The sequence below is a fragment of the Manacus vitellinus genome, unplaced genomic scaffold, assembly GCF_001715985.3.
Source record: "Manacus vitellinus isolate BGI_N305 unplaced genomic scaffold, ASM171598v3 scaffold_30_pilon, whole genome shotgun sequence".
NCBI classification, from domain to species: Eukaryota; Metazoa; Chordata; class Aves; order Passeriformes; family Pipridae; genus Manacus; species Manacus vitellinus.
In genome coordinates, this window is record NW_021940291.1 from 6,255,584 (window position 1) to 6,268,972 (window position 13,389).

The 13,389-nt window shown below is 42.3% G+C and overlaps 1 protein-coding gene across 1 annotated transcript in view; it reads left to right on the forward strand.

Annotated features, from left to right (window-relative positions):
• SWAP70 (switching B cell complex subunit SWAP70) overlaps positions 1 to 11,561 on the forward strand; it is a 37,114-nt gene extending 25,553 nt beyond the window's left edge. Inside the window, exons 7-12 of the mRNA XM_029961034.1 lie at positions 611 to 792; positions 4,516 to 4,623; positions 6,082 to 6,248; positions 7,036 to 7,234; positions 8,674 to 8,770; positions 9,479 to 11,561. Of these exons, the coding sequence (XP_029816894.1) occupies positions 611 to 792; positions 4,516 to 4,623; positions 6,082 to 6,248; positions 7,036 to 7,234; positions 8,674 to 8,770; positions 9,479 to 9,588 (863 nt within the window). The 3' untranslated portion in view covers positions 9,589 to 11,561. The remainder of the gene's footprint in view (positions 1 to 610; positions 793 to 4,515; positions 4,624 to 6,081; positions 6,249 to 7,035; positions 7,235 to 8,673; positions 8,771 to 9,478) is intronic.
• The last annotated feature ends 1,828 nt before the right edge of the window (positions 11,562 to 13,389 follow it).

Genomic DNA, 13,389 nt, shown 5'->3' on the forward strand with positions numbered 1-13,389 from the left:
TAGGTCCAAAAAGGAGATATTTTTTTGCAGCTGTAGTAGATAAATAAAATACCGAAACCATCTGCCACTCCTCAGCTTTGCTCTCTGAATATTTCCTCTGAATATTTCACTGCATATAAGTGAATGAGAGCTACTGTCTTACTGGGAGAAAGTTTTCCCCTGGAGCGTCAGTAAAAATACAGGGTTGGTTCTAGGGAGCTAAGTAATGTGTATGTTAGATAACATCTTATTCCTTGATGAGAGTCACTGAATCTAGGTAGTAAGAAATCTTGAAATGTCAGGGGTTTTTTCTTGCAGCTGGATATGTAAGTCTATGGCCTTTTAGAAATCAATATTGGCGTTGGCATAATGCTGTGGAATTACCAGACCTTATCCTTGTGGCACACAGCCAGTGCTGAGAGCCAAGTGTCTTCCAGTTCTGGTTTGTGTTGACAGCTAGCCTGATGAGAATTAGGAGACTGACACCAGTTATTTCACATTTAAAAATATATTAAAAAACCCTCAGCCCAACGAACAACACCGCAAGTATTCATTCACAAAGTCCATCCAGAAAGTCGAGCACTTCCCTTCAATGCTGTTCTCTTCCTGTCCCTTTGTCTGTCCTTTCCAGCCATCCAGACCACGGTAAACCTGCTGAGAGCAGGGAGCCCCCCGCCCCACAAAGAGGCGCGCCAGAGGCGGAAGGAGTTGCGGCAGAAGCTGCTGGCTGAGCAGGAGGAGCTGGAGCGGCAGATGAAGGAACTGCAGGCGGCCAACGAGAACAAGCAGAAGGAACTGGAGGCCGTGCGAAAGGTGGGAGTGGGAGCTGCCAACCCTCAAGCCTTAAGCTCAATCCCTCTGGTCGGGCATCTGTTTCCTGTTCAGGTGTTTGAGGCACATTGTCAGCACCAGTGCCCTGAGCATGTGGGTCTGCAGGTGGAGCCTGCAGTGATGCTCCAGCACTGACTGCAGCCCTTTCCAAGGACTGCTCAGCAGGCTCAGGGAACTCACTGGCCCAGCCCTGCCCCCTGTACTTAGCAGGGTGTTGTCAAGCTACTGTAGAAGGACATGCCAGTGCTGTGGATGGGCCTTGGTGACTGGAGAGACTAATATTTTCAGTTACTTGTGGGGTTTTTGTTTTCCTTTTCTGTCAGATGTATCTGTCAAATTTAGGGCTTTCCATTAAGATTTTCTTACATAGTTTTCCAAAGTTGTGTTATGCGATTTGTATGTGTATGGGAACTGTTCTTTTCACACAGATGTAGTTTCTAGCCATGTAAATTTAATTTACAAAGATTCCAAAGAGGGAGTGATTTTATGAGCATGTCTAGGCATAAGTTTATTGGAGTGGTTTGGGAGAGATTTGTAGAGCTGAGGCACATAGTGATGTTTAAATGCATGTTTCCCATAAACACTGGATTAACTTCTGAAAGCTTGAAAATTGGGTTAGAAATCTCCACAAATTAGAAGAAGAGTTGGTGAATACATTGTCCTTGTGGACAGTCTTTTAGTCTGAGGACTGGCAGGAGACACCAAGGTACCTGTACTGTGGCTGCACACTTCAACAGCAGATTGAACATGCTGATCCATCTTTGGACTTTGGAACAACTGGTGCGTCTGCAGTAGTTCTCCACAGACACTTGATTAGTGGGGGGAAACTGTAAATACTGTGAGAGCATGTCAAAGCTTTTGAGTCTAGAAAGCAAATAAAACCATCCAAAAAACATATTTTTAAAAGTCTTGTCATTAAGTCACAATTTGTGGCAAGGACAAATTTGTCTTTTTTTTTTTAATTAACCCTGCAGTGACAGTACTGTTGTGGGTATTATTCTGTTCACCTTAAATGGAATCCAAGACCAGAAAACCATTTTTTAATTTAATTTTAGCATCTGTAATCTACCACATGTATAAGATTCAGTATGAAAAATAGACTTTAAAGGATAGCCTGTGTTACCTGCAACTGGCAAGTAATATACCTGTTAACAGAAATCATAACGCTGGATTTTTGTGTTGTTGACTCTATGGAGAAAAGGTTAAGGGGAGAGAGAACATGAGAGCAACCCCCAAGGAGCGGTAGGATGTTGACAGACTTCAGGGAGTTTTATAAAAATCACAAACTAAAGGGAGGGAGTTGTGGCCAGAAGCACCTTTTGAAGGGGACTGGATTAAAATGACTTCTCAAAGAAAGTAGCTTAGGCTCAGACATGAACTACTGCATTTTGCCCAAGTGGAATTAGCGGGGAAGTACAGTGTTGTAGGAACTGAAAGTGTTTGATTAGTTAGAAAAACGTTCTTCAAGGAAAAGGCTTTGTTAATGGTTCAGGAAACTGAATTGTTCTGGAAAGCTTAGAGATTGATTTGCTCCTGATGGCAGTGAGCCACTGTTTGCACACCATTTACATCTGCACTCTGAAACTGGTTTGTATTTTGATAGCTCCTGCAGTAGAAAGCTTCAAAAGCATAAGAACTTTTGTCTAAAATAGACTTTTTTTTTCATATTTTTTAATGGAGTTTTGAGATGTGCACATTGAACAGACTGAAAGGTAAGTTTTTCTAACTATGAGAGCATGCACAAGATGTGTGTACCCTTTCTGTTTCAGTTTGGGGTCTTGCATGGGCTTCAGAGACTCTGTGCTATCTAACAAACATGTCCTGGAATGGTGTGTTCTTGTTGATCCCCTCCCCAACATTTGTGACTTTTCCCTGAACTGCACAGTTCCCAGTAACCTTACCTACCAGGAACTGATGTTCCTGAATTAAGCAGGAAGTTGCTGATATGGAGAGGACAAACAGAGTGTTTTCTTGTTGGCACCCACCCTTGACTGGGACTCTGCACGTTCGCCCTCTTGGCTCAGTATTGGCAACGCTTGTTTAATTTCAAAGCAGGGAAGGAAATCAAAAGGAAATTTCACTTAAATAGGCATCTTGAATTTGACTACAATTACATGCCTTTGAATGTTCTGGCAGAGGAGGAATACTGCTTCTAAAGCACTGGCATCATTTAAGCCTTTCAAAGGAGAGCAATTCTGTACTGTGTTCTGCAGCTTAAAAACAGAAACTTGAGCCTTCTCCTTCACTTCTTCCCATCTTTTTCAGACTAGAGTGATATAACAAGCACTTATAAGAATGAAAGTTTTAGCTTGGCAGTTTTAATTGCTTAGGCATCTCATTAGTTCATCTAGGTTGTGTGAGGGAGGATGCTTTAAATGTGGTGCCTTCCAAAAATACTAATGAGCATGATGGAACATAGAAAGGTTTGGTTTGGAAGGGACCTTAAAGATCATCTACTTCCAGCCCCCCTACTGTGGGCAGGGTCACCTTTCACTGGATGAGGTTGCTCAAAGCCCCATCCAAACTGGCCTTGAGCACTTCCAGGGATGGAACATCCACAGCTTCTCTGGGCAACCTGTTCCAGTGTCTTACCACCCTCACAGTAGAGAATTTCTTCCCAATATTCAATCTAACCCTGCCTTGCTAAAGTTACCCCTTGTACTATCACCACATGCCTTTGTCAGTAGTCCCTCTCCAGCTCTCCAATGGACTCTTTAGGCACTGGAAGGTGCTCTAAGGTCTCTCTGGAGCCCTCTCTTTTCCAGGCTGAACAACCTCAACTCTCTCAGCCTGTCTCTGTAGGAGAGGTGCTCCATCCCTTTGATCATCTTCTTGGCCTTCCTCTGGACTCACTCCAATAGGTGGATGTCCTTTTTGTGTTGTGTCCCACTCATATTGAAGGTCTGTGGAAACAATTTCCCCAGCCCAGCATACTATAAAAGAAGCATCAGATAAGTTTCTTAAGAAAATTCTGTGAAAGAATTGTTTTGCTTTCACTGTTGGTAAAGCTTTGGCTGATACTTGAAGATTTCTAACCTTATGTGCATCAAAATCCTGATGCAAGGAAAAACTGTGACAGCTGCTTTTATTTGTAGAATGAAGATGCGACGAAAGTTTAATAAGTTGCAAGAAGGCATGAAGTTACCAGCAGCTCTTTCCTAGGCCTTAGCTCTGAGTAGGCTAATTCTCCCTCTAATTTCAAGTGATGATTATCAACCAGAATGTTATTTACCTTACTTGGCAGTTTAGGGGATGTTAGAGGGGTGTGATTCACAATAGCACAATCACTTATTCTAGTCAAAGTTCATGGCACTTCTGCTTTGCCATGGCAATTCAGTGCTTCTCACTTCTGTTTCTGTATGAAGTCTATGCATGCTGGCATGTTTTCACTGTGGGAACTCCGATGCAATCCTGCCTGAAAGGTGGTTTTCCATAACAGTTTTCTATCCCATATGAGGTAGAGAAGGAAATACAGTGATTTCTCTCACTTGTGCAAGGCAGGACTCAAAGGAAACTTGGAGGTAGTTGGGATAATTACCTTTTCATTGATAAATTTCAAATTGTCATGCAAATAAACAAGATTAAAAAACCCCCCACATTGGTGCCTTAATGCATTTGAAGGTTTCTTCCATTTTTGTTTTAGCTTTGACAAATTGTTTGTGTCCTCCTTTTCTTCCCCCCCCACCTCACACCCTTCTCTTCCAGCAACTGGAAGCAGCAGCTGCTCGTGCTGCTGAGGAGGAGAAGAAAAGACTTCAGACTCAAGTTGAATTACAAGATCGCTTCAGTTTGGAGCTGGAGAGAGAAAAAATGGTGAGCAGAGGATGTGGGTTTTTGCTATGATTACACACAGTGAGCCGTGCCTGCAGCAAGGGCTTCCCTCACAGGAGCCACTGAAAAGATTCCACAGATTTTGCTGGAGGCTGGAGAATGCAACCTGCGTTGCATTTGCTAGAGATGTAGGACTAAAATATTTTTACTGGTGAATTCAAATACTGGCACAGCTTGGCTACAATTTGTATAGCTTTCAAGGCTTAAGTGTTACTGGAAAACTGGGAAAAAATATCGACTGTTCGAAAGAGGCTGAGGTTTTTGGAGTTTTCAAAGATGGAGAACCTGAGGCCAGTACGTGCTGTATGAATATGCAAAATGAATCAGGCATAATCAAAATGCATTTTATATATTCCCAGAACTATTGCTTTTTTATGCTGTGTCCCCTTTTAGATTTATGCACACACACAAATATAAAAAGTAAAGTTGCTATTAACCTACACTGGGAATTTCCAAAAGAACTAGTTCTCAATCTTCAAGGGCTTTGTCAGGCATAACGAGTTTTTCTGTTATCTGGAGGAAAGAAGCAGAAATTGTTAAGTCAGTGTGATGGGACATCTCAGGACATAAATGCACACAGTGCTGCTTTATGGGTGAGTGTGAATTCCTGAATGCAATCACTTTCTGGGTCACTGGGATTTCGGTTAGCTGAGGGAAAGCAGACTGCAGACCAGTGGGGCAGGACATGCCACCCTCTGACACGTGACTGTAGCCTGTTGGGGCTATGCAGGACATGCCATGTGTTGGTAAATGCCAAGGGCTTGGTGCTTTATTCCAGCTGCCTCCTGCTGACCCAGCACAGGAATGGCCTCTGTGGGAGTCACAGGCTCCTGGTTTCACTCTCTGGTCGGTAAAAGAGGGATGATAAGGATCAGAGACTGGGGGATTGAGGATATGCAGCATTCCCTCACCTTCCTCTGTCCCTTACCTTTCTTCGTTGTAGTGGCTCTTCTCTTAGCAGAGCCAACCTCCTTAGCTGTTTTCCAGTCCTTTGCTGATGTGGTGCCATCATCCAGACACGTGTGTGAGATACACTGCTGCCAAGGGAGGACTTGCCTGAGGAAGGGAGTGGAAACTGTCACTAAATCAGCCTGACTTTTGTGTCTGGCCACTCTGCAAGCTTTCTCTTCCTTCAGTTTAGTGTGTATCTGTAAACTAAGCAAGAAGATCAAACTGACCAAAGTTAGGTTTGAACCTCCTGTAAAAATCCTGTGCTGCAGGAAGTAGGGCAACATAAGTAACTTGTATTAATAATTTTTTTTTTTAATGCTCTTAGTTACACATCTACAGTTCTAGCCACAATTTTGTCAGTTCTGCTCTGCAGGCAGCAGGAAAAGGTTTGTCTCTGAAAGCATCATCTGAGGGAAACCTGGCAATTCCTTTAAAAATTGGAACCCTAAGCTGAATGTCAGCTCATGTGTCCCCAATTTATGCTGCTAGGTAAGGCAAAAGATGGAAGAGCAGGTTGCTCAGAAATCATCTGAACTGGAACAATATTTACAAAGAGTACGTGAACTGGAAGAAATGTATAAACAGCTACAGGAAGCATTGGAGGATGAGAGACAGGCACGTCAAGATGAAGAGACTGTGAGGAAACTTCAGGCCAGGTATGGCTTTGACCAGGTAGAAAAGTATTTCAGTTCCCCACCCCTCCCCTGCAAATAGTAAGTAACTGTGCCATGCACTAATGATTGTTTGCCTCTTGGACATGCTGCTGGAATGACCTTCAAGTCAAAACACAGGTTTTATTTTCCCTCAAGATATGAAAGCTCAAGCTGGTATTTAAATATGTTCGATTAGTGCTTAGTAGAGGGAGTGCTCAGCAATTTCAGAAAAGCAGGCACACTTATTTTTCCATCAGGTGGTGTGCTTGTCAGCATGTGGAAAACTGAGATCACTCTGCACAAGCTTTTCAGTTGTTTATTTTATAAAGCACTAACTGTAAATATGACGTTCTACTGTATTTTATCGCAGGTTTAAACTGCACTGATAAAGGGTTAAGTTTCCTCTTATTCACTTGGGCTTTTTTTACCGTGGTTTGTTTCTTCATATATTTGGTACTAAGACAATGAAGATAACTTATGCATGCTTGTTTCTTCTAGGGCTCTGTGTTGTGTGTTTGCATTATTGACTACATTTTCTGAATAGCCCTTTGTAGCAGTCAGACTGCTTGCACTGCTGGCATGATCAGCAGCTTGATGCTGAAGGCAAACCAGCAAGCAATAATTTTTTTTCCCTGCTTCCCAAGCTCTTTTTTTATAAACAATATATTCCTACCCTTTAAAAAAAGGGGGGAGGGGAAAATAAACAATTAACTTTGCTTCCATACATGTTTGCTAGGTAATGGATACAACTTACTTTTAAGTGCAGTTAACAAAACAATCCCCATTGCAGATTGCTGGAAGAGGAGTCAGCAAAGAGAGCTGAACTGGAAAAATGGCATTTGCAGCAGCAACAGACCATTCAGATGACAGAAGCAGAGAAGCAAGAGCTAGAAAACCAGAGAATTATAAAGGAACAGGCTCTTCAAGTTGCTATGCAGCAACTGAAACAACTTGAACTGGAAAGGAAGGAGGCCCTTGAGCAGTACGAGGTGAGCTGTTCTGTGCATCAACCTCTCATCCACGGATTGACTGAATTTGAAGTTCATCACTGTTATGCTTCTGTAAGGATTAGTATGGCATGAAGATTATAATGAGAGGTAGTATAGTTGGGTCAGGTTTTCTTGGTCTAGATCAGTGGATACATTTGAAGAAGAGGACCTATTTCAGACACACCACCTCCTCTATTTATTTTTGTCCCAATTTGCATACAAGCCAGCTCAGTCATATCCTGAAACACTCTCTGTGCATTTGTCTTCTACTGTAGACTCACTTCATATGCAGTCCCGTTGCTCTCATAACTGAATGCCTTTTGCTTCTGAGTTAGTTATTCTTGCAGTGTTTTGATGATGTAATTGCACAATATTGTCTTCTACAGATGAAATATCAATGTGTTACTGTAGGCACTCGAAAATGTATTTAAGCTCAGATTCTCAATGTGTAGCAGTGCCTCCTGTCCCAATTGCCAGGCCTGCTCTCTGCTCTGCTGAGTGTTTTTGGTGAAGGTCAGTAGCTGAGGAAGTCGGTTTGTGGAAGAAATAAGAGCCAGAATCCAGCGAGTACAGAGTCTGAAGTGCGGCACAATTTCCAGGACTGGGGAGGTGTTGATCCTGCATGTATTTAGGTCAGGAAACAAAACCTGGCTGGGTTTCTGTTTAACTGGAGAGAGTGTTTATGCTGGCGTCTGTGCCATTGAGGTGAGCTCTGTGAAGGACCAGCCAATGAGCTCTGGACTGGCACAGAATACAAATGCTGCAGTGACCATGAACAAGGGCCCACGTGGGGTAGTTGTGGACTCTTTACAACTTCCCATGTTGGTGTTACATCTCACACCATCGTTAGATTGCTTTTCACTGGTACTTGCCATTTCTTTAGGTGACATCTCACCTTTTTGTATGCGAAACATCACTTAGTACTCCGAAGGAATTGCTGAATACAATAGACATTTAAAAAAAAAATCCACAAAACAATTAATATAGAAATAATTAAACATTCTAGCCTTGCATTTGGAATTGCCCAAAAGCCCAGTTTAGACTGAAGAATGCCTCTGTCTTGCTTGGGTGTAAGAGCAGTGGTCCTTTTCCTTTTTTATGATTTCTCGTAGTGAGAGATAGTTTGGAACAGAAAGTGCATCTTCCTGTTTTGAAACTACAGTTTACGCTTTCAATCTTTATGAAGATGAGCCCTGCTTACACAGCTACAGAATCTTTTAAAACCAAGTTATTTTGGGATTCTGGTTTGACAACTTTTTTTTTTTTTTTTCCCCAGCGATGACTAAATTACTTGGGATGGTTAGAAATTGAGCTCTCACTAACACAGAGGGCTGGCTGAATTAGCATGGTTCTAGCTTTGGGTTTAAAAGATGTTTTATCTTTTTATATAAACAGAGTGAAGTTGTTCTTGTTTTCAAGCAGGCTGTATCTTATTTCAGGAGGTTAAGAAGAAGTTGGAAACGGCAGCTAATAACACCAAGAGTTGGAAAGATAAAGTAGCTCATCATGAGGGATTAATTCGACTAATAGAGCCAGGTAAGCTATCAACAGAAAAGTTACAAAAATATGCATTCATTCTGTCTCAGGTACTTAGATCACCTGGTGATTTACTGAAGTCTGCCTTTTCCTGTGACTTACTGGTTTCATGGCAGCCTATAAATAACACAATTGTGAGAACCGCTGATGGTAACTTTCAAGTCTTTACATCTACTGGCCCTACTATAAAGATTTTATTGTCGTTATTATTGTTGTTTGTTTCTTTTATGTTTAAAACAAAGCAAGGATCAGCCTGAACATTGCATCGTGTAGGTGTTAAATGCAGTTAGCATTCAAAACCATGAAGTAAATATTTGATTTCTGAAAAAGTTTAATTTCTTAGCTTAATTAATAGCATGCCAGCCCAGAGGAAAGTGGCTTCGTAAATCAGTTCTGGAGAGATCACTTTTCTTCAAGGACACCTCTAAAGGCAAGAAGAGGGGTTTCCTAAGACAGAACTATTTGAGGGTGGGGGTTGGAAGTTGGGAGATAAGGATACAAAAGATTGCAGCAGTTGACAACTCACACTAAGCACCTTCAGTGACAGCAGCCCAGGCATTCCTTCCTCCTTGGACAGGCGGGTCCTTGGGTCACCTTTGAGAAGGTTTCCAGTCACAGAAGAGGCAGCATTTTCCAAATCCTCCTGTGGTGGGTGTGCAACATCCCTGTCAGAAATGGCCCTCTCAAGTATTGCACTCTGTCTTCCAGGCTCCAAGAATCCTCACTTAATCACAAACTGGGGCCCAGCTGCCTTCACTGAAGCTGAACTGGAGGAAAGACAAAAGAGCTGGAAAGGGAAAAAAGCCACTTCTGAGTGATGGCGGTGGCTGACGAGTTGTCTGTGAATGGCAGCCCACCTCCCCTCGTCCTGCTTTGCACAGAGCAGCCTCTCGCTTGCAAAGTTCTTAGTTTGCTCAGCAGGTTGGGCCTCTGTACAGATGAAAAACTGTTTACCACGTCAGTGTGTCTGCTGAGAGCTGAGCAATTACAATATGTGGTGTCTGACACTACTTGCAGTTTGTTCTCGCTCGTGTTTCCAGAAATTCTCTTCTTTTATAAAAGACTTCTCAACTGAAGATTTTTGTTCAAATGTAGCTTGTGACAGAGTTGTTTATGTACTAGCCTGTAACAATCTGACAGCAGCTAACCAATCAAGCAGCATCACTTTCCTTCTAAAAAGTGAGGGAAGCAATTGTTCCATTGGTTGAGTTAGTATAATTTAAACCCAGGATAAGTCAGTCCTGGAGATTGTGTCCAACTCTGAGACAGAGCATTACCTTTCCTTCCACTGAGCCTCCTTCTACTCTGTCCATCTGCTGCTCTTTGCATGGTGCTTAGTGCTCAGACACATCCTTTAGTGAGGGTGGGCTGGCAGTACATGCTGCCTGGTTGGATTTGGTGTCCTGTTTTCCTCTGTTTGCAAGAATACAAACAAAAGAACTAGAAATAGGCATGTAGAAAATGCTGCTGGAAGACATTTGGAAAAAAAGTAGTCGTGCAAGACTGTTTTTGTACTGTCTCACACTTGGGAAGTGCTAAATAAAGCCTTGAGAGTTCTCTTAATAGTTTAGAAGATGCAGTTTTGTCTCACAGGTTTCTGAAGCAGATGAATGGAAGGTGGTAGCACAGTCCAGATATCATCTGCATCAAGGCTGTGTTTGTGCAAGAAATCTGATTAGAACATACCACCATTTTTAGATGTAGCACTTTTATCTTAATTGGAGGACAGATTAAAAAAAAAGTAAAAGGAAAAATAAATTTCACTTTTTTTTTAATAAAAATGATAAATGTGTAAAAATAACAGCTTTAGAAAAAAAAAATCATTCCTGTCAGTAAAATAACTTCAGTGTTTCTACTACCAGGGCTTCCCAAAGAGCCTGCTGCTCTGCCTCACAATTCTTTCCAGGGACAGAGCCAATTATTTCTGTTTCTTTAGGGAAAAGCAGCAAGTCTGTGACTTTGCTCTGTAGATCTCCCACAGCAGACAAGAAGTCTGTCTATTGCTCAGTAAAACAGGATTCCTGCTAACTTGTACAGAGATTTGAGAACTCCCCCCTCAAGGAGCAGGTGCCCACTGGTGTGGCTTTGAGTCAGCTTTGCCTGTACCCCAGACATCCATCCCTTAGCACCTGCTTGTTAGTTCAGCTACATGTTAAATTATTTTTCATAAATAAGAAGTGAATTTTTCAGGTGGATAAGCAGTGCCTTTGCATGCAGCACTGTGATACTTGGATCTTGGAAAAGCAAAAGTTGTACAGAAGTGGTGCCCAGATTTGGAAGTCAATACCATTTTATTTGCCTATTAACTAAGACTCACTCAAATACTGAATCTTCTCAGACATTTATTCTCTGGTTATATTTTTATACTAATTGAAATCTTTAATGATTCGGTAAATAGAGTGCTAATTAGAATGGCACGAAAATCCAGGATCTTTCTATTTGTACTTACTGTACAGGAAAACAATAGTTCCTCAAGCTTGATAACAAGGCATTTTTTAAAAAACATTGATCACGTTTACAGAAGCATTGTGAAGAAAAAAACCATCCAACTGTAATAGAAATACTAATGTGCACGTGGTTAAACTTTCCTAAAGGAGCTGGAACAGTATTTATAACTACCAACATCTTTTATGTGGAGAGCAAAAGGTGTATTGGGGCTAAACTTGTTTAATTTTTCTAACGGTCTTTATTTTGGACAACTGTTTTTTAAGAACACCAAATGATGCATGTTTTGATATTTTTTACTGTTCTTTAGAATTGGCTGTTTAATAAAGTAATATAAAGTCATTTACATTTTGGAATTAATTAGTGTCTTTTCGCCTGGGTTTCTTTTGGGTTACTGGTGTTCAAAATCCAGTAACTGTTGTGTGGAAGTATTACTTTGATGGAAGAAGTTTAATGGTTGGATCAATGGGATGTAGATTAAAGCTGTAATAGAGGCAGTGGTCACACAGATAACACAAATATAATTTAACAGCATTGCTTCTCTTACATGTTTGTATTCAGTACACCTTGGTACAGCATCATGGTGCTCAGCTCTGGCAGCCAGCCTTGCTCAGGAACAGTATTTGGAGGGCGCAGTTTAGCTGTTTCTGAAAGACAAGGATGCCAGGAGGGAAATGAATTGATGCAGCTATTGTGCCTAGAGCAGCACAGGAACCTTGGAATGGGAACCTGGGACAAGGGCAGAGCAGGGCTCAGCTGACAGGAACACGGCTGCTGCGAGAGGCACCTGGGCACAGACACACACAACAGCCCGTCAGGGGGGACATGTCAGCCCCATATGTCTGTCTGGAGTCAGCTCTTACTCACTGCTAGAAGAGGAAATGAGACAAGTTTCCTTTTAGCTTTGTCGGCCCTGCTTGCTCTGACAAATTAAGAAAGCTTTGTGTGAAGCACTGCACAGTAAAGGTGGGGGAGAAGTTGGTTTAAAAATTAAACCATTTGCATTCTGAGCAAAAATACCGCTTTAGACTAAGCCCCTTAAAGTGACACTGAACAGCATTCAAAGGGAGCACAGGGCTGTGAGTCAGTCACCACAGCTCATGGAACAGTGAGCATGGGAAGCTGCATCCCCTTGTGGTATCATTTCCGGTGAGGCCAAGGGTTCCAGCTCTGCTATTCCAACAAACCAACGAGCCTGCTAATGGTGAGGATATCCTCAGTGAACTGTAGGACTAGGGGTAGCTCTGTTCTGCCCCAGGAAGCCTTACCTACGCCCTGGGCTTAGCCATGCAGAGGCCAGTGGAAAGCTGTGGCTGCTGTTCCTGAACCCTTGGGAATGCTCAGCCCGCTTTCCTTTGTTCATCAGATTCAGGTTTAATTTACCCGCTGCTGGTGGAACAGTCCTGCAAACCAATACCACAGTACCATGCTTTTCCCTCTAAAAACAGGATGGGATTTTTTTTTTTGCCCTGTGATCATTTTATGGAGTTGATCTATGAGCTGTGCATAGTGAATCACACATTCCCAAACTAACAGGCCAGTTTCCAGCAACTTATGTTACTTCTGTTTCAGTGTCCTGCATGAACATCCTCAAAAGCAAAGCCCATGTGGGGAAAAGAAAGAGTGTCTTAGGATAGAATCTGTATCCTGGGGCTGATGGGGGGACCCAACCCCACAAAGCAGTAACTGTTTGTAGCTGTTCATTGTGGGGGGTGGGGGTTGGAATGAGATAATCTTTAAGGTCCCTTCCAACCCAAGCCATTCTGTGATCCTATGGCTCAGTCACACAGGCCACCTGGAACACGAGCTGCATCATCTGTCTCAGTAAAAGTGAACTGAAAATAACTGCTCTGATTTTTATCTCAAATATGTGAAGCAGTTAAGTAAAAAATTTTTGAGCAAACCAGTGCAGGGCCAGGAAAGGGGATATCCATAAAGTCATTCGGGGAGAGAGGTCATTATTTGTTCCCAAAGGAAAGGGCACAGAAAGGAGGCAGTACTACACTCTACTCTGCCGTACACTTGTCCCCTCTCAGAGAATGACAAAGTCCTTCAACACTTAACAAGATTTTCGGGACTTTCCAACTATGTCAGCACCATGCTGGTTATTTGATAATTGTGGCTCTCTTTTGTTTGCTTTTTAAAATAAATCTTTTCGCGCCCCCGACGCCCCC